Source organism: Diplotaxodon limnothrissa, linkage group LG7, assembly GCF_057381915.1.
Source record: "Diplotaxodon limnothrissa isolate DT_005_m linkage group LG7, D_limnothrissa_male_GT1.1, whole genome shotgun sequence".
In the NCBI taxonomy this organism is placed as follows: domain Eukaryota; kingdom Metazoa; phylum Chordata; class Actinopteri; order Cichliformes; family Cichlidae; genus Diplotaxodon; species Diplotaxodon limnothrissa.
In genome coordinates, this window is record NC_140602.1 from 52150226 (window position 1) to 52170017 (window position 19792).

The 19792-nt window shown below is 42.0% G+C and overlaps 1 protein-coding gene across 1 annotated transcript; it reads left to right on the top strand.

Moving 5' to 3' along the window:
• The first annotated feature begins 2599 nt into the window (after positions 1-2599).
• camsap1a (calmodulin regulated spectrin-associated protein 1a) lies at positions 2600-18693 on the top strand. Its single transcript, XM_085358404.1, has 19 exons — positions 2600-2801; positions 7983-8245; positions 8919-9080; positions 9169-9249; positions 11006-11065; positions 11410-11551; positions 11758-11897; positions 12208-12304; positions 12470-12596; positions 13084-13163; positions 13263-13347; positions 13469-15809; positions 15894-16030; positions 16134-16342; positions 16431-16493; positions 16801-16888; positions 16976-17094; positions 17619-17737; positions 18403-18693. The coding sequence occupies exons 1-19, from the start codon at positions 2600-2602 to the stop codon at positions 18691-18693; spliced, it is 4806 nt and encodes a 1601-aa protein (XP_085214530.1).
• Positions 18694-19792: the final 1099 nt, after the last annotated feature.

The following is a 19792-nucleotide window of genomic DNA, read 5'->3' on the forward strand; positions in this document are numbered from 1 at the left end:
ACCAGACAGGTTTAGGCCAGTACCAACAGTGCTGTCACATTATAATGCAATACTTTTTTTAAGTACATAATTTTGCTAACTGGCACTATGTTTGCTTAAGCTTAATTAAACTAAAGATAAACCTAAAGTACAATATTTCATTCCTTTGCTGTATGTGAACCATTCTGAGTCAGATAGAACATGTTTAATTTTTATCTGAGCCACTGAGTGTACACGTTTTGCACACTCACAGCCCGCTATTTGTAACACGGGCTCGTCCACTTTTTACTTTTATAATTGCATTAAATTTTCATGGCACAGATTCAAAAAGGTGCAGGAAGCATTCTACAGAGAGTTTGGTTCATATTGACATGATAGCATCACACAGCTGCAGTTGCCCTAAAGATGGTTTTGTGGAAAAATCTAACAAGATCAACAGATTCTGAAATACCAAGAAATACCTGTCCATTTTACACCCACAACCCAACCGAAGTATGTTCATAGCCACTCACATTCTGATTCTCAGTTTCAAGTTCAGTTGCCACTATGTAATAGACTGCTTAGATATCTGAATCAGCTGAACACGTATACGTAATAAAGTGTCTGAGCCCCCCGTCCCTTTTTTCACCTAAAACATCTTATAAAATGTGATATCCTAACATAAGTACTTACACTTAAAAATGCTTTATTTTTGATTGTTTGATTTATATCTTTGTCATTTTCACACCATTATCCAGCATTCGTCCAATGTAACCACATTTATGGCTACTTACTTTTTTTGCCATGAATTTACAATTAAATTGTTTTAGACATATAAATTGACCAATACCGCCCCCTCCTGGATGTATTCCTCAATGAAAAGCAGCACACTTGTGACAAAGCCACATTTAATCACTTTGATTATTGGAGGCTGGCTTCACTCGCTGACTGTGTGAAGTTTCAGACCCACTCCCCTGCGTGGAAAAATAAGAATATTACACCTTAATCTGGGTTCACCTAGGCAGAGGGTTCTTCTTTCACTGTTTTTACATGATGACGGTGAAAACTGATGTGTGAGCCACCAAATGCAGTGATTGTCGATTTTTCATATACCTCTTTGTACCATTTTAGGTAAAAACAGCAATTAAAGAAAAACATTTCGTTTCGTACAAAATATATTTTAGAATAAACAGCTTTTTATCCACAGCAAAAATAAATGTTTAAAATACAATGTTTTATGGACGAGAGAGATAAGCATCAATTTCATTCTGTGCATGGTGATCCTGCACAAGATCACATTCACTGCTTTCCCTGTTCTATGAGTTTGGGATGGCTGCCATCTCTACCGTTTTACTGTGCCTTATAAGTCACCGAGCTCTGTGTGCTGACTCTCACACGTGCTCATTTCTACAGTGGATATAATAAATAAATAAAACAATAAATAACATTACTTGTAGTTATGAACTTTTTTGTCTGTTTAAAACAAATATTACAACAATATCCAATAGGAAATTAAATCAAGCAAATAATTGCTTTATTAATTATATCCAGTCTTATTAGTTTTAACTTTTGGTATAAATTATTTAGTTCTAAATGATTGCCTAATGCAACAATCTTATGTTTTAGGCTTTACTTTTTTATTACGTTAATTTGTTCCTGATTTTTTTTCTTATCTTTTATTAATCTTCACAGCTGTTTTTTTTTTTTTTAAATAGCGCTGCAGCGCCCTCACCAGGTGGCTATATGTAACTGGCGGTAACACCCGTCCCCATAGAGACAGGCTCCTACAACAGGGTTGCTCGTGCACCGTTAGAATCGCCAGTCCTCCGTCAGAGACGATGACAGCCTCAGTATGAAAGAGCCAGCTATTTGACATTAATGATTCCATCGAAAGCAGACTTCTGTGGTGGTTGCCAATCGGAATTTTTATTATTACTGTTATTATTATAATTATTGGATTAACGACCATCAGCCACCAGGCGAAGCTTTATCCTGAGAGGCCGGAGATTTGTGTCGCTGGGCAGGGAGGAGTCTGTTATTTCAACGTTAGCTGAAGCCAGGCCAGCATGTCGGCGTTTTAACAATACATCCATCTCAAATACAAAGCTTCGGAGAGGATCCTAATGTGCTCTTAGAGGTGAGTCTTTGCTACATGTTATATTATTGCTGTTAAATGTTGCAACGCTAGCTAACCTGCCACTGATACAGTGGACATAGCGGTGCTAGGTTAATATTGGGTCGTTCTGTTCAACTGGACTCACAAGAACCAGCTGTCATTTACTAAAAAAAAATTCTTTTTGGTTTCATTTTTGAAGCTAATTCTAAAAGAACACAGAGCTATCATTTATGCCCGGAAGTGCCCTATAGTTACTTCAGTCTAAGACATTATTAGCTGATAATCAGATAAATAGCCAACAGCATACATATAGAAGGTGTTTTGGGCTCATATGAATGGTCGTGCTGACTGACAGCAGAGGCGACTACAGCACCTGCAGGTCAGACGAGGTGAGTCTTTGTGAATTTCATGTTAACGGAGCCGGTGCTGTCAGTGAGCAGGGCCCCGGTTGTTGTCCTGAAATCGATGATGTAATGGTGTTGGCTTCATGAGAAGAAGTAATACCCGTGTGTCTCTATGTTCAGGATGGATGTGGAGGTGAGTGCTGGCAGGGACAGCACTTGGAGGAGAGCAGCGACAGCAACAGCAAATGATGATGGTGCTGGTGGTGGTGGTGGAGGAGGAGGGGTCATGGAGGCTCAGGTTGTACCGCTGGAGCTGTACGACTGTGCAAGAGCCAAAATAGACGCAAATCTCCGCTGGTTGTTTGCCAAAGCCTATGGCACAGGTAAGACTTTCTCTTGTGCTGCTGAGACCTTCTTGGATGTCAAGAATGCAAGAGGATTCATATCTTTTTATATGGATGAATATTTTATTGTGCATTTTGTCCTAGTAGTAGAAAGAGAGAAAGGTATATACCCTACAAAAGGTCCATGTCTAGAATCACATCTGAGTTGTGTGTAGTTATACAGATGCTACTATGACACAAATGACAATTTTAATAAAATGAAATTTGTGACCTTTTCAGTTTAAACATTATTGATTTCTAACTGTGTTATTAAACAGTCAGAATAACTGAAAACATCAGGATATGTTGACGTTAGGTTTCAAGTTTCCAGTTACTAGTCCTTTGTTTATGCAGATTGAGACTTCAGTCTACTTGGAAATCCACTATCCTATTTTTTGAGTGTTGATTTTCGACCACAACAATTGCAAATGTATTTTATGAGAATTAACTTTTCATACCGCGACAACATAGCAGCACTCCAGAGCGTCATTCCTGCGAGTGAATCCTTGGGCTGACATCTCGTGATGAGTCTTTCATGCACAGGTCACTGGCTTTGTCAGCTCTGATGAGGTCTGTTAAAATATTAAAAATGATTGCTCTACATAGGCAGGCTGTAAGTACTGCAAATGTCTGGAAATCACTCTTTGAATGTGGGTTTTTATGCCACGCACTAGCAGATCTATCAGAAATGTGATCAGGAGGTCAGCTGTGCTCTGCAAGTCTCAGTTTTTGTTTTATCAGTAACAATAATGTATTTGGAAGTTGATCCGGAGGCAGTCATTTAGGAACGGAAAACTCATTGTTCTCATATCCACTTTATGAGTCAAGCAGTTGGAGTGCCTGCAATTAAAGTGTATCCATTCCTGTAGATGACTCAGGGAATTGACGCTGACATGGGAACTAAAACTGAAAATGCAGGGCTTATAATACCATAGAAATGAAGCCGAATGCTAAATTCTGCTCCAATCTACACACTGGGAATTACTGTATCTTTCAGATGACAATATAACTGTCATCTTCCATCAGTCATGTCAGCATGAGCAATCTCACATAAACAGATGGAGCATTTTAGTGTTTTACCATGAATGCGCAAAATATTGTATGCTTTCGTTGTGTAGACTAGAGCTTGGTGTTTGTTCGGGGCAGAGATAAGATGTCCATAATAAACACCAAACCATTACCATTATCTCAGAAAGCTTCCTGCTTCCCTTAATCTCATTGGCTCTTCCTGATGTGTGCCAGGGACTCTGGTGTCCTGTTTTATGCAGGCATTGATATAAAAGTCTATGAGGATTATACCAATACTATATGACATGGGACTCCTCAGTTTATTAAGCTATCACAACTATTTAGGTAGTAGGGAAATGATGAGCTAGATTGTCGCCGCCATTTATTCGCAGCTGTCAATCATGTGGCGCTTATCATGACAGTCAGTTTTTGTTCCTGCTTAGCTTAATGTGGTGTGCAGCTAGCAATTATCACTTCGACAAAGAAGCAACTGAGACCATAATTAAGCAGGAAGTGGTAAATGTTTGGCACTTTTCCTTTAAAGAAATACTTAAATGATAAATTGAACACTTCAATAGATATACCTGATTGTTGTTGGACCTCGTTTTGCCTTCTGTCTTATTTCTTTATAGCATAGATTCAACAAACATTTCTCAGATTTTGGTTAATATTGGCATCATGCAATTGCTTTGCCAGCAGCACGTCCATGATGTGAATCTCCTGTTCCACCACATCCCAAAGGCGCTCTATTAGATTGAGATCTAGCGACTGCGGAGGCCATTTGAGTAAAGTGAGCTTATTGTTATGTTTAAGAACAAGTGTCTTCTGGAAGCAACCATCAGAAGATGGGTATGCTGTGGTCATAAACAGCTGGGCGCTTAGCAATACTCGGGTATCGTGCAGCTTTAAAAAAAATGTTCATCTGGAGAGAAGAGATAAGTGTGGAAGACAGAACCACACTATCAGAACTCCTATTAGAGTGCAAACTGACGAACACACCGACACAGCAGTGCCGGGAGGACCGTGTTGTCTGTTGTGAAAGTCAGCACAGCAGTCACATGATTAAGTGTTTAATGGGATTGGACCTGAAGGCCTGTGTCTCTGAACAACACAGCCCGTTTGTTTAGACTCATGACATGTTTATTAATGGCCTGTGGAGAAACACTGAACGTTCCTGCACTGGAAACAGTTTCAAAGAAGAAACAGATAAACGGATAGTAAAAGTGTGTCGCTTTCAAACTACATAATTACTTTTTATGTACAGTTTTAATAGCTTTTAACAGTTGGAGTCAACAGTCTTATGTTGTATAATTTGTACAATAGTGGGCTCTAAAGGTCAGGGATATTGCTTTTATATTTTCTCCCACATAATGCTTAAGTGCTCTGTCACCTACTGTACAGATCAGTACAGTCCATAGATTTTTTGTTCTGTGCTTTACTTGATAAAAAAAATAGTTTTGAAATGGAAACTGAATGCCGTTTGAATGAACCGATACTGGAATAGTTGGATATTTAGGTAGATGTGGAAGTGCTGAGATTCTCCTGGGGCGCAGTTAGTGCTATCACCTTTCAGCTTGAGGGTTTCAGGTTCGAACTTGCTGAGGTCTTGCTCTCAGTTTGTTTGCCCTCAGTAAGCCTACATGGGTTTTCTATAAGTGCTCTGTTTTCCAGAAGCAAAGTTTTGTTTTTGTTTGTGTTGTTGTTTGGTTACTTGGCATATCTGTATTGGCTTTATACTTGGATGGTAGCAAGAATGGTTGCCTGTGCTGTTCACTCTGGGATGGACTGGCCACCTGTTCAGGGTGTATCCTACCCTTTGCCCAGTGTCAGTTGGGATAGACTCCAGCTCCCCTGTGATTTCAGTTGGATAAGCAGTTAGAAAATGATACATGGATGGATGGCTGTATTAGTGATCTCTCATGCACAATAATAAATGCGTACAATTAGAATAAAGGATCTGGAAAATTGGTGCCCACCTTTTCAGTTCTGTCTGCTTTGCCATGCTTTCAGGTGGGATTGGCTTATTGACTTACAGGCTATGTTTGCCCAACATGCTGTCTTCAGGAGGACTGTTCATTGAGCCGTCTTATTGGAGAGAAATGTTGCATACCCCTGCAGAGCCCGGAGTCTGATAGCTCTGCCTTAACTGTCAGCAGGATTTCTGCTGGTCAGTCTGACCTTTGTGCTTGAAAGAATAAGAACAAAGACTCATACATGCACACTGGGCTGGGTTTAAGTCCTGGATCAGATAGACGATAAATATCTAAGCAGTATTAACTACTAGAATTATGGAGGAGAACCTCTCCTTTCAAATTTATTGCTGCACACACACATACACATGCACACATCTCCTGATGTCAAGGTCCGTGAATCAATTCACTGAGCAGGAGCCGGGACAGCATCCCAGCCCCCGCCTCCGGCCTCTCCATCACCACAGCAACCAGGGAGGAAGAGGAACCATTCTGGGACAGCTAAGAGTGAGGAAGTGGGGGTATTTGTAAGAGGAAAACAAAACAGAGGAGCTCAGACATGCAGGGGTGTGTTTTCTCACATGATCTAGAATTCTCATTCACATATGGCAGCGCTACATCAGCGAAGCGTGCAATAGATCCTGTATGTGGACCATGACAAGCAAGCAGTCTGTCGTAAAAGACACAGCTGAGGTCTTCGCAGTCAGATGTAGTACCGAGCCTGCTGTGTGTGCGTTTTCCACTGATGGATGTTTGTCTGTTACATCACAGTCAGCATCATCCCTAATGTGAAGCAAAACGAGAACACATGCTTTTGTTAACTGATGCAAGTATAGCTGCTTATCTTCTCTTCTCACACTTTTATTCATCACTGTCATCGCTCAGTTCTGGAGATGTTTGACTTAGAAACAAACAGTCCCTCAAGAAGCCTGGCAGGGTGTAACTGCTAGTCCAAACCAATCATTTGATAGAGAAACCATAGATAATGGCAGTTAAAAGCAGTGCATTTTAGGCATATCTGTGTATGCGGACATTACAATATTTTAACAAGACAAAGATGTGCAAGGAAGCTCTATCTGGCTACGAGGTTTGCTGTACTGTCAGAGAGATAATTTGACATTTTGGAGCGATACACTTGTTCATTTTCTGCTGAGTTAGATGCAAAGATCAATATTATTCTCTTGTATGCACACCATCTCTGAAGCTGGAGCCAGAAGCAGTTAGCTTATCCTTGCAAAAAGACTGTGCACAGAAGCAAACAAACAAACCTAGCTCTTCAAAGTTAAAAAAAGAGCTAGAGTCTCCTAGAGACCTCATCATTTGCTTGCCAACATTCCTTCATTTCTGTGGTTATTCAAACAAGATGTAATGTAGTAATAGCTGAGCTAAGAGGTGCTGTAGACACAGATTTACTGCTTCCCCCTCCATCCACTTTTACGTTAACCTACACTAAGCACCTTCTGGTTTTTATTGTAAAATAGATACCACTGTGCCTGCTACCCATTTACTGATTTATCACAGAAATAAATTATACAGTTATACACTTTGTTTAGAGCAGTACACACCCACTCATACCCCTCTATGATGGACAGAACTACTAAAATACTAAATCCACTACAAGTTCAGGTCAGTTTTACATTAGCTTGCATGCTTATAATATTCATTATCAGATGGCTTTGAGGGGTTTTTTTTTGGGTTTTTTTTTGGGGGGGGGGGGGGGGGGGGGTGACAAGAAACAACAGAGTTTCAACACACAGAAATTTCGTGAATGCTTCGGGCCTTAACTCCTGGATTAACATAAAAATAGCTTTGGCATGTCCATGTGCATGAGCAGGAGCTGGAGAGTGCTAGGCTGGCTTGGACGACACCATTAGCTTAACTATCACCACTAAGTCCCCGTTGGCTAAGTGGCTTAGGGCTTCAGGCCCAAGTGCTGTTTAACCACTGACTTTGAGTGCTCTCCTCATGCACTGGTTTCTTCTTAGACGGTCTAATACCCTTTAAAGCCTGTGTACTAGGAGCTTCTCTGTTACATAACACAGCAAGGCATTGGTTGGACACGTGTTGTATAAAAATAGTTTGTGTGTGTGGTTGTAAAGTGTGATTTGTACCTTTATACAACTTTGATAGGTAAAAAAACTTGCTGCTCACATTGTGGCTCTCATTTTGAAAGCATTTTGTTTGCCATCAATCCTTCCCCCAGATCATGTTCCTGCAGACCTGCGGGACCCCTTCTACACAGACCAGTATGAGCAGGAACACATCAAACCCCCCATCATCCGCATGCTGCAGTCTGGAGAGCTCTACTGTCGTGTGTGCGGGCTCATCCTTCACGCCGAGCAGGCCAGCTCACTCCAAAACCACCAGTCTGTCATCCAGGCTCTGTCGAGAAAAGGCATCTATGTCCTGGAGACCGACAACGCGCCAGTTTCAGATCTGGATCTCAGCGCTTCTCCCATCAAAATGGTAAAATGTGTCTTTCTAGATTGTCAGAAAAAGCAGACTCAGTTTTCTGAAAGATGAGTCACATTTCGGCAACGTCCCAAAGCCAGATTCTGTGATTCATGTGTAGCAGTTGTAACAGTGACAAAATAACAAATATTTAATTTGCTTTCATTTCACTGATTTACACACCTCCCCAAAAATCTCTTTGTTTTTTTTCCCATTGTGGTTAGTATTCCTCTGTAATAGTATAACCCAGTAACCTGGCAACCCACACTTACCATCTGTTAACAAGCTAATCTGACTTTCCAGAGCCAAATGTGAGCTAGTAGTGTTGGAATAAATAATGCACCAATGTAACAGAATTATTCATCAGGCAAAATGGATCAAAAAGTTTTTCATGAATTTTCAATTTTCTCTTGATGATTTCCATAATCCTGAAAATGTGCTCTAAATGCAAAAACAACACATAAAAGGGAATGATTATTATATAAAAACAATATTGTACCATTACCATTATACCATTACTACTATACTAAAGTGAATCTGTGATTCCCAAATATTTAATACATAGAAAGACTTCATGAATGTGGGGTTGTCACAGTAGGGGGCAGGAAAAGTCATTTCCGCCTAAGGCTTCTCAAATGCTATGTATCTAATGATGGATTCAAAGATAGCTCTTTATCTGTTCTCCCAGAGCGCACACATCCACCTCATTGATTCCCTGATGATGGCCTATACGGTGGAGATGATCAGCATAGAGAAGGTGGTGTCCAGTGTCAAGCGCTTTTCAACCTTCAGTGCCTCAAAGGAGCTTCCTTATGACCTGGAAGATGCGATGCTGTTTTGGATCAACAAGGCAACAATTAAACAGTGTTATTGTTATGACAGTTGGATTTGTGTGTTCGTCTGTCTGTGCTAACCTGCTGTATTCTTTGGTGTTTTAGGTGAACATAAAGTTGAGGGAGATCACAGAAAAAGAGTGTAAAATGAAGCAACATCTTCTTGACTCACCGAGTCACCAGAAGGTAATGATAATATAATAACAACAATAATAACTTTATGTATATAGCACCCTTTAAAAACAAGTTTCAGAAAAATACACTCACTGGCTACTTTGTTTGGTGCACATGTTCTGTTGCTTGGGGAAAAGCCAGACTGCTTGCATTTGATATGATTGCAGCAGTAACTCCAATAACCACTCCTTACAACCAAAGTATGCAGATGAGTGTTTCTGAATGCAGAGAGTAGGGTGCAAACACCCTTGCAGATGAGCTACAGCAGCATAAGACCACACCGGGTGCCAGTCCTGTCAGCTAAGACCAGGAAATGGAAGTTATAATTCAAACAGGCACATCAGAATTGAACAATAGTAGATTGCCTGGTCTGATGAGCCTTATTTTTCTGCTATGACATTCAGAAGTAGTTTAAACGCCACCTCAGCATTATTGCTGATCTATTACATCATGGATGTGCAGCAGGCAGCAAGTGCATGATATTAACATGTAAATATGGACTAAAATCTCTGATGGATGTTTCTCTGTTCTACGTAGAGTGAAGGGAGTGCTGAAGGCAAAAGGGAGTCTGAGTATGAGCAACGTGCACATAACAAAGTGTTCAGAGAGTGTAGCTTCCCCTGTCTTGAAAAGAGTCTGTCTTAAGTGATGTTTTTTGCCTTTGTCTAATGTCCTACATGTGTGCATCTTGTCCTTAAAATACATATTAATTGTCAAGTAATCAGTTCTGTCTTCTACTGACATTGTCTTGCAAACCTGTGATCAGATATTCAAACATTTTTATTTGTGTGTGTTTGCACCTCATGCTTAAAGGATATATATATCATGCTTTATATTTTTAAACTACTGTCCCTATTATTTGAGGGCTTTAGGATAATTAAGCTGTGGGATTCTTTGTGGGGAACCAGTTTTTAATGTATTATATTTTTAACATAGGGATTTTTTTTTCAAATTGTGTCTGTCATCATTAAGTTTGTGCTGAGTAAGCTTTTGGTAGTTAGTGTTTTAACGTATCAACAGATGTGCAGACAGTTGCCGCTGGATTGACGCTTGCATTAACTAGCTGCATCATTAGTAGCACAGTGTGTCTTTTGAGCTATGTCTCATTTCAGTTGTTCCCCCCTGATTCCTGAATAAATAGATATTGCCGATGCTTTCATTCGAACCCTTTCCGGTTATCTTTAAGACCAGATCTGCCTCCTTCCAATCAGGAGAAGATTCGATTCCTTCTGGCTGTGTCTGACCCTTTACTTGTCTGTTGCTCTTCCTCTTTGTGTCTCCCTCCCAAATTAACTCCCTCGTGTGCCTCTTGGATACTAGTCTCCCTCCAAATGGTACTGGAAGCTTGTACCTGTAAGTGCCACTGCTTGCAATCACCTGTGTGAATGTCAATGTGTCAACTGGAGGTGTGTGAGGTTGTGTATGTGTGTGCATCAGATGTGGCAGCGTAATGGAAAGCTGGGAAAAAACTAGACTAACAGGATGAAGGAAAAAGGGAATATATTTATGGGTGTTATATAAATGCAGTAAATTGTATAAGGAAGATGACACAGTGGCCCTTACTGGCAAAGGAAGGAACATCACCATGCTCGTTTGCTTTTATTTTCAAATCCTTTTTTACATCCTTTAATATTCAGCTGAGCTCATTCAGTCCTCAACTTCCTCCTCCCAAACCATCCATTTATCCACCCAGTGTTAGAATGGCTCATGGCTTCTTTTATTTCACCATTAACTTCCTCCCAATATCATTTCTTTCTGACCTCACTAGCCTGATATATTGCATGCTCTGGCTCATTGCTTACTGGAACCTGTGGAGTTCTCTCGTGTGGTAAAGTATTCATCATTAACCCCTTTCGTTACTTCATTGTACGGTTTATGACTTTTTCTCTTGCATATCCACGCAATACTTATCTGTGTTATGCTTAGCTTAAATATTTTATATGAGAATCATTAGCACCCTTCCCGATTCGTATCAGCGAAGACACACATTATGCACCACATGACATGTCACAACCAAGAAGCCCTAGACCCCAGTTAGTGCTGAAGAGAAGCAGAGATTAGTTTACAGCATGTGAGATGTTATGTTTATCTGACAAGTGAGAGTGTGATTCAGTGATTCATTAGACAAATGTGTGCACACTGTGTAATCCTAGGCCTTCTCTTGGTGTGTAGGTGCGTTACCGCAGAGATCACCTATCAGGTCGAATGCTCCAGCACTTCCCCTTGTTGGACGACCTGTTGAAAGACATGTGTGATGGCACAGCTCTGCTGGCTGTGATCCACTTTTATTGCCCAGAACTCGTTAGACTGGAAGGTACTGTAACACAGCTCTATTCAAGCCAGAAGTGTAGCACATACTGTAGCTGTCAATTTATCCTAATGTTATATAAGTCAGGATAGTTTTACCAAGAGGTGAATTAAAAGATCAATACGACTGTGAAGCAAAAGGAGCAGTATCTATGAATTTAAAAGGTTTAAGAGTACAGAGTAAGCCTGATAGCGTTGTCCTGTTGTGTGCAGATATCTGTCTGAAGGAGGTTCCCTCTATCAGTGAAAGTGTTTACAATATCCAACTACTGATGGAGTTTTCAAACGAGTATTTGAACAAATGCTTCTATCTGAAGCCTGAAGACCTGCTGTACTCCCCACCGGTACTAAAGGTGAGCTTGGAAACATAAAACACTTTTATAGTTACAATAAAATCACTGTACATTTATTTTTGAATAAAAGTAACGTTAAATTTAACTGCTTAACTATTATACCTCAACAAAAGACGTGTTTTATGGATTTGTCCTTGTGGTCCTGCTCCTCTTGCCCTCAGTCTCAACACCTGATAGTGAATTGCTTTAAGCGATGGATTAAATCTAAAGAATACATATAAAGCCCAGTGTGCCTTGATCCTGTGCTATGCTGCTTTTTTGTCATGTCTTGCTTTTCTTCCTGATAGCGTCAGTTTTTGATGTCTTACAGAATAATGTGATGGTCTTCATTGCCGAGCTGTTTTGGTGGTTTGAGATTGTGAAGCCAGACTTTGTTCAACCCCGGGATCTTCAGGATATCAGAGATGGTATGGCACACTTTCTGCCTTCATCCATCAGTTTTGATTGAATAACACAAAAAGCACAGTCGCTACATGTACACAGATTGATTTGATGACTATATATATATATATTTGTATTTACTGAAATGTTAGTGGCTGTTGTGAAAACATGCCATTCTTCTATTTCCACAGTGAGACTGCTGCTGCAGCCTAAAACTTCTCGATCCTATGTACCCATCTCCAACATCACTAAACGAAGTTTCCTGACATCATCGCACTCTGCTGACACCCTGGCCACGCCCACAAGCCCTGACCTCAGGTATCATTACAAAAAACATCTATTGAGTCACTAGTCCAGAAAAAAAGAGTTTGGCTGTCTTTTCCCTAAGATCAAAAACAAAACAAAACAAAATTAACTAATGTTTTAAAAGTTACACATATACAAAATTATACAACATTAGGGCTAAACTACTGACACGATTGAGGTCTTGGGTTTATTGCACCAGATCATTTAAGCAAAGTGATTGGCTTTTATATTTCCCAGTTTAGCTTTTGATTGGGTCTTTGGTCACAGGACCCAGACAAGCATCATCTTGGCTCTTCTCCTAAATGAAGATCTGTGGGATGATTCGGAGTGCGGTGTCTCTCTTTTGTGTCTCTGCGGTAGTGTTTTAAATGCCTCTGCACTAAATATTTAAGCAATGTAAACTTAGTAAATTAAGAGGTTATTAATTTATACAATGATATAGATATACAATAATAATTTACACAGCTAATATCTCTCTCTCTCTATCTCTCTCATGCAGCACTAAATCAAGCTCCACAAGCCCATCTGTGCTGCCTCTGAGACAGAGACAACAGAAAGTGGTTGAGGAGACCACTCCAGGTAAAAAAAAAATCATCTGTGTTCTGAGCTGAGGTTTCTGCCTGAAGTCAAGAAGTAAATATATTTTTTCCTAACATGGATCATGTATTCTTTGTGCAGATATAAGGCATAGGCCTAACTCTCTGATAGGCCCAGATGCGCAACATCAGGGCTCCAAAATGGCCTGGCCAGAGAGAAGGACGAGGTGAGTGGTATACAGTAATTGGTTTATTCAGTTTCATGTTGCAGAATCTATCAGTATGACAAATTCTTTTGTTCAGCTTACCTAACTCATTTTCCTCCTTCTGTACTATTATCTCATCCAGGCCTTTATCCCAGCCTGCATCCTATGCCCTGCATTTTGCCCCAGAGGATGATGCAGACAGTATCAGTCTTGCTCGCTCCATTAGCAAAGACAGCTTAGCCTCCAACATAATGAGCATTACTCCTAAACACATGCTGGGTGCGGGTCTGTCTCAGCATAGACTTAGTGGTCAAAGCCTGCTTAGTCACATGCGCATAGAGGATGAAGAAGAAGAAATAGAAGAGGAGGAACTGGTTGCCGTTATCCATCCTTCTGTATTTTCTAGACATCGAATCGGGAGCAACATGGAGCAGGACGAGCTGGAAATGCAGAGTGCAGCTCCTGCCTCAAAAGTATGTAATGCTTCTCGTCCTTCCTGTTTCGATGCGGGCCCTTTTACTCTGGACTGCCGAGGCGACAGCTATTATCTGGAGCCTTTGTTGCCTGCCATCCCTAAAATGGCCAAAGAGAAAAGCATCAGCCTGAACAAGCAGGAGGAGAGCGGTGAGAGTCGCTGCAGAGGCACGGGAAATGCAAGAAATGCAACGGCCGGTGTCCCGCGGACCTCACAGAGGAAATCCCCCAGCAGCTGTACACCCACGCAAGTGGTGGAATCAGTTCCTAGCTCTCTCAGGCAACTGATCGAGGATTCAGCAGTCGACTCTCAGCCTGGAAAGAAGCAATCTGAAGGCTTTTTCCTTCACTTGTCAGATGAGCCAGACCAGCACAGTTCTTTCTCCATAGATTGCATGCCAGAGGCAGGGCCCGATTCTGACTCTGACATCGCAGACCTGGAGGAGGATGAAGAGGAAGAAGATCAGATGGAGCTGATGAAAGAGGAGGTCAAGGGAGGGAGGGGAAAGTGCCCAGAAGAGGACGACACGGCTGAATTTGGAGAATTTGGAGAGGGAGAGTCAGCCAAACTCAGAGAAGACATGAAGGTAAGCGAGCGGGAGGATAAGGAAGATTGCAGTGGGCGCTCTAGCCCTTGCCCTAGTACCATATCATGGGCGAGCAGCTGCAGTGCTTCGGGCAGCGCCAGTGTCAAGATGACCAGCTTTGCAGAGAGAAAGCTCCTCAAACTTGGTCTCCGTGACGGATACTCAAGTACCAGCAGCTCCCAAAAGACAACACCTGATGGCTCTGATGTCACCCCCTGCCCTCCCTGGCAACTGAGGAATGACTCCACCTCGGGTTTGCTGGGGAAAGAACCGAGCACTGTGATGGGGAAGAATACGGCACTTAGTTCTCCAGTTGTGCCTTCAGAGCTACTGCAACTTCACATGCAACTGGAAGAGCAGAGACGCGCAATCGAATATCAGAAGAAAAAGATGGAGACGGTGTCAGCCAGGCAGAGATTAAAGCTTGGGAAAGCTGCTTTCTTGAACATTGTTAAGAAGGGTGGGGGGCGCAGCGACACTCTTCCTTTACCCCTCAAACACTCCAAGGAATCCTTGGCGCTAACATCTGCTGACAGGAGTAAATCAAAGAGCCAGACCAGCAGAGATGATTCTTGTCTTGATGCTCTAAAGGTTCGAACAAAGGGAGGTCAAAGAGAGGAAGGACCGATGAACACAGACAACAGATTAAACGCTCTCTCCCAGGATAACGGAGCTGAACCTGATATAAATGAGTGCTCCCGTTCCATAGAGCTGCTCAATGAAGCTATTAGTACTATTCAGCAGCAGATGATGCAACTCTCATTACAGCAAAACCTGCTCATGAAGCAGAGCGTGGCCTCCCCTCCAGACTTGGTGCCGTCAGGCCCAAGCACACCCCCTGACACAAACCCAACACAACAAACACCTTCTACCTCAGACTCCAGATCTTATGCAGTTCACTTTGTAGATATCAGTGCCGGCAGTGCTGCACCAACTCGTCGTCCTCCCAAGCTTAGCTCCAGCCAGCGCAGCAAAGCCCCAGAGCTGAAACAGAGTAAAGAAAACAGCAAGAGTGTCAAAAAATCAAACATCCAACTTCCAGAATGTGCTGAAGGGGAGGAGGTGGAGAGTACTGCTGAGAGCTCTAGGACTGAGAGAAGCCTTCAGAGGAACACCACCTTCAGGGTCCAAGACAGCACAGGAGAGGGAACAGGGCGCCTCTCAGACAAACTCAAATCACCAGACCCACCAGTTATCTCCAGTACGACTCAATTTCCATCACAGGATGGAGAGCAGGAGAAGGACGCAGCTGTCAGGTCAAGGATGGAGGTTGCCAGTGGGGAGGAGAGCACAAGAGTCAAGGGTCAGCTGATTGAAGTCGACTTGTCAGAGCTCAAAGATCAGCTCGAGGATGGCACTGTAGACGCCCCAGACTGCGTGGCAGAAGGCGAGCAGAAGAACGTGTTGGGCTTCTTCTTCAAGGTGAGATGAAGATGTTTACACATTTTGTTGTACTGTGTTTTAATTTCAGTGTGGTATATTGGAGGTTTTTCTTTAATCTTCCAGGATGATGAAAAGGCAGAGGACGAAATGGCGAAACGTCGCGCTGCCTTCCTCCTCAAACAGCAGCGCAAAGCCGAAGAGGCGAGACTACGCAAACTTCAGCAGGAGGCTGAGAGCGAGCTCAAGCGTGATGAGGCCCGGTGAGTTTGGACATGAAATCACATGTTAAGAAATGATAAGGAGTGGTCCAAGGCGTGGGTGGGCATCTGGCCGCTGTATTAACTTTCCTTCTGTTTGCTCAAGGCGAAAGGCTGAAGAGGATCGCATTCGTAAGGAGGAAGAGAAGGCACGGCGAGAGCTGATTAAGCAGGAATACTTACGGCGGAAGCAACAAGCCCTGATGGAGGAGCAGGGTCTGGTCAAACCTCGCCCACGGACCAAAGCCCGCAGGAACAGGCCTAAATCGCTGCACCGTGAAGAGTCCAGCGGTCTCTCCAAAGGATCCGCTACACGTAAGAGTGTCTCTAGTACTTAAGCAGTAAAAATGTGATCGTGTTGTCGTCCTCTGAGTATCTGTGTGTGTGCGTGTGTGTCGTGCAGGTAATTCTCTGAAGGTTTCCATGTTGATCAAAGCCCAGGACTCTGCAGCAGGCTGCAGGGGAGGTGAACCTTCTTAAGCTGCTCTGCATGATGTGGACACGACTGATAAAAATAGGAGTGGATTTCAGAATAGGAAGATCAGTCCGTCTTTTTTCAGAGCAGACACTTCTGATTGGCTTTGATACACTTGTTTTATTGTTTTATGTGCAGCTTATTGTGTCTCTTTGGTCTTACATGTGCTTTTTTTTAACTACATTGTTCTTTTTTTAATTATTGCTGTGAAAGTGCAGTAGTTCAGGCATAAAACTGGGCAAACAGCACTTGGCTAAGGAAAGTAGCTGATGCTAAATCCTTCTGTCTCCATTTTCAGCCGATCTGAGCTGCAGTCATCGAGGATCAACGCTCTCTTTGGCAACTGATGCAGACAGCGTTATCTCCGGAGGGGCAGAGTCAAACAGGTGAGAGTTTGGCTGTATAAAAGCAGAGAAAATTTGTGTCCATGTTGTTTGTCTTTGCACTAATTTGATTTTGGTGCATTTTTTTAGGGCTGGATCTGTGTGCTCTATGGAGTCATTCCCCCTAAGCAGGGCCTCCAGCAGGAACATGGAACGGGACTGGGAGAACGTCTCTATAGCCTCTTCCATTACTTCGAATGAGTATACTGGTGAATAGAAATGCTGAAAAAAAGATTTATTTCCATCATCACAAAACCAACATTTATTTTTAAAGATTGGTGCAAAACAAATTTTCTATTTTGTCACATTCTTAATGAAAGAGACATTTAGATAAATGTGTTTTTATGCTATTTGTCAATGAAACTGTGAAAAGGTTGATGGCTCTTCTGTATAACCAGGCCCAACAAAACAGTTAGCTTAGCCTTAAGCACAGATTGTAATATCCACTGGACCTCAAGCCATGACTTCACAAACTTTGCTACAAGCTTGAACAGCAGTTTGCCACTGCATCTACTCCCTCCTTCAGTTTTGATGCTAAGCTATGCTAGGCTAATCGGCTCCTTATTCTAGCTTTATAATTGCTTTAAAAATATGAGAGAAGCATTGATATTCCCATGTAACTCAGCAAGAAAAGAGTTAGGCCTGTTTTCTATTATAACCTAAACCACTCCTTAAACGGTTAGAGACCTGTATGTCATTTACTGATCTTCTTGGTTTGGTTCATATGCTATAGGTCCCAAACTCTTCAAGGAGCCGAGCTCCAAGTCCAACAAGCCAATCATCATCAATGCCATCGCCCACTGCTGCCTGGCCGGAAAGGTTAATGAAGTGCAGAAGAGCGTTGTTCTTGAGGTCAGTGAACACACAGCAGTAATACCTATGAAACTGTCTGGGAACTTTGTGTATATCATAGTAAAACATTTTAACGTGTTATTGAAACAGTACTATGCAAAAGTCTTGAGCCACCCGTCCTTCCTTTCTATTTTCCTTTCAAGAAGCCAGACTTTCTAACATAAGAGACAACTTAGCTAAGGACCCGTTTTAAATTGCAAGCTCACAATTTTAGATTAGTTTAATGTTAATGTAATGTCAAAGATAACACAATTTGTTGGGCAAATAATTTCATTTTTCCAACAATAAGGTGATTCCCAAAGAGCTATCAGCTGGAAAGTTCTATCTCAGCATGGTGTGCAGTGGACAAGTGGAGGACAAAAGAAGAAGTAGTAGGCCTTAAAAACTATATACAACAGATGAACTTTATCTGAAAATCATCCCAATGTTTAAATGGTTGTTAATATATATGGAGGAGGTTAGGAAAGACATGCAACAATATGTGAAACACAGTGGAACAGGTGGTCATACCAAATATTGACTATATTACCATGTATGTTTGCACATTTCAATAAATCACTGCAGCTATTTTCAGCAGACTACAAAGAAATAAGTGGAAGCTGAAGACTTTTGCATAGTACTTTTAACTTTTTACCACATTCAAAAATTCAGTTTTAAATTCTCAGGAACTAGAAAAGTGCGAGTCCAATCACCTGATCATCCTCTTCCGTGACGGCGGGTGCCAGTTTCGCGCCATTTACTCGTACTCTCCGGACACTGAGGAGATCATCAAGTTTTCAGGCACAGGACCGCGCACCATCAACCGAAAGATGATCGACAAGCTCTACAAGTACAGCTCAGACCGCAAGCAGTTCACTGTCATCCCCGCCAAGACTGTGTCGGTCAGCGTGGACGCTCTGACCATCCACAATCACCTGTGGCAGGTCAAGAGACCAGGGAGTGCACGAAGAAAATGAGAAAGGGGGACATTTGTAACCATTTCTGGTCCCATCTGCTACTGTTGGGCAGGCCCCAATAAGCGTGGAGACGACTGTCATGTCATTAGAGGGTTCAGATATTCAAAAGTATTGCATTCTGTTGTATTAGCTTTTTATTCTGTATGTCACACTGCAGGGTTTTAATTTGTGGGGATATCCTACATTTAATTAGGCACTTCTTTTTATGTAGCACCCCCACTACTGAATCTACTGGTACCAAGTGCAAGTGTAGACACGCAGGGATGAACCTGACAGTGTCTTGTAACATTTACTGTTCCAGCTTGGCAAAGAAGTACCCGACTGCTGTGATTAATCCAGGCTGCGCATACAGAGGACTCTTCTACTACTCGTATGTGTTTTTATGACGAGGGAGCTTCGAACAGACTTTTTTTATGTCCGTGTGGAATGGATGTTAGCAAGTGGTAGTCTTCTTTTCTATTTAGTGTGTTTGGAGAAGAGCGTCAGTCTTTGTGTTAGGGGGAGGGGAGAGCAGACTGCAGTTCTTCTGCATTTGGCCCTGAATGTGTTTACTCTTTTGATTATGCTTTAAATCTTCTGACAACCAAGCAAATGTTTTTCGGGGGGGGGGGTATTTGTGCTGCTGTTACAGTGGAAAACAAAATAATGTTGTTTTTACCTTAAGGGAAATTGTACTGGTATTTATCTCAAACCTGAAGCAATTTAAACACTGCATTAAAGGGCAGCCTACGGAAATAATCGCACACATATATAAACATATATTCCGATGTGAGCCCTGTGAGATCACCGATTAGCTCACATCACTGAACTAAAATTGACTGGTCTATGCCACTGAGCTGTTTGCCTCTCACATATAACCGCTGGCTGGATGTTGGCGAGATGTTCGTTTTTAATGCCGCTTCTGGCGCTTCACACTAGTAATTTCCTTGCAGTGACTGATGTCAGCAGCTGGTACAGTGTTTGGGAAAACTGCACAATACTTGATATTTGTTTGCTGCGTTTTGTACGTTTTTGAGCAGTATTTTTTGTACGTTGCGTACAAGTTATGTTTACAAAAAAAAAAAAAAAACAGGCACTATTTCGAGGTTTGTTCTGTTAC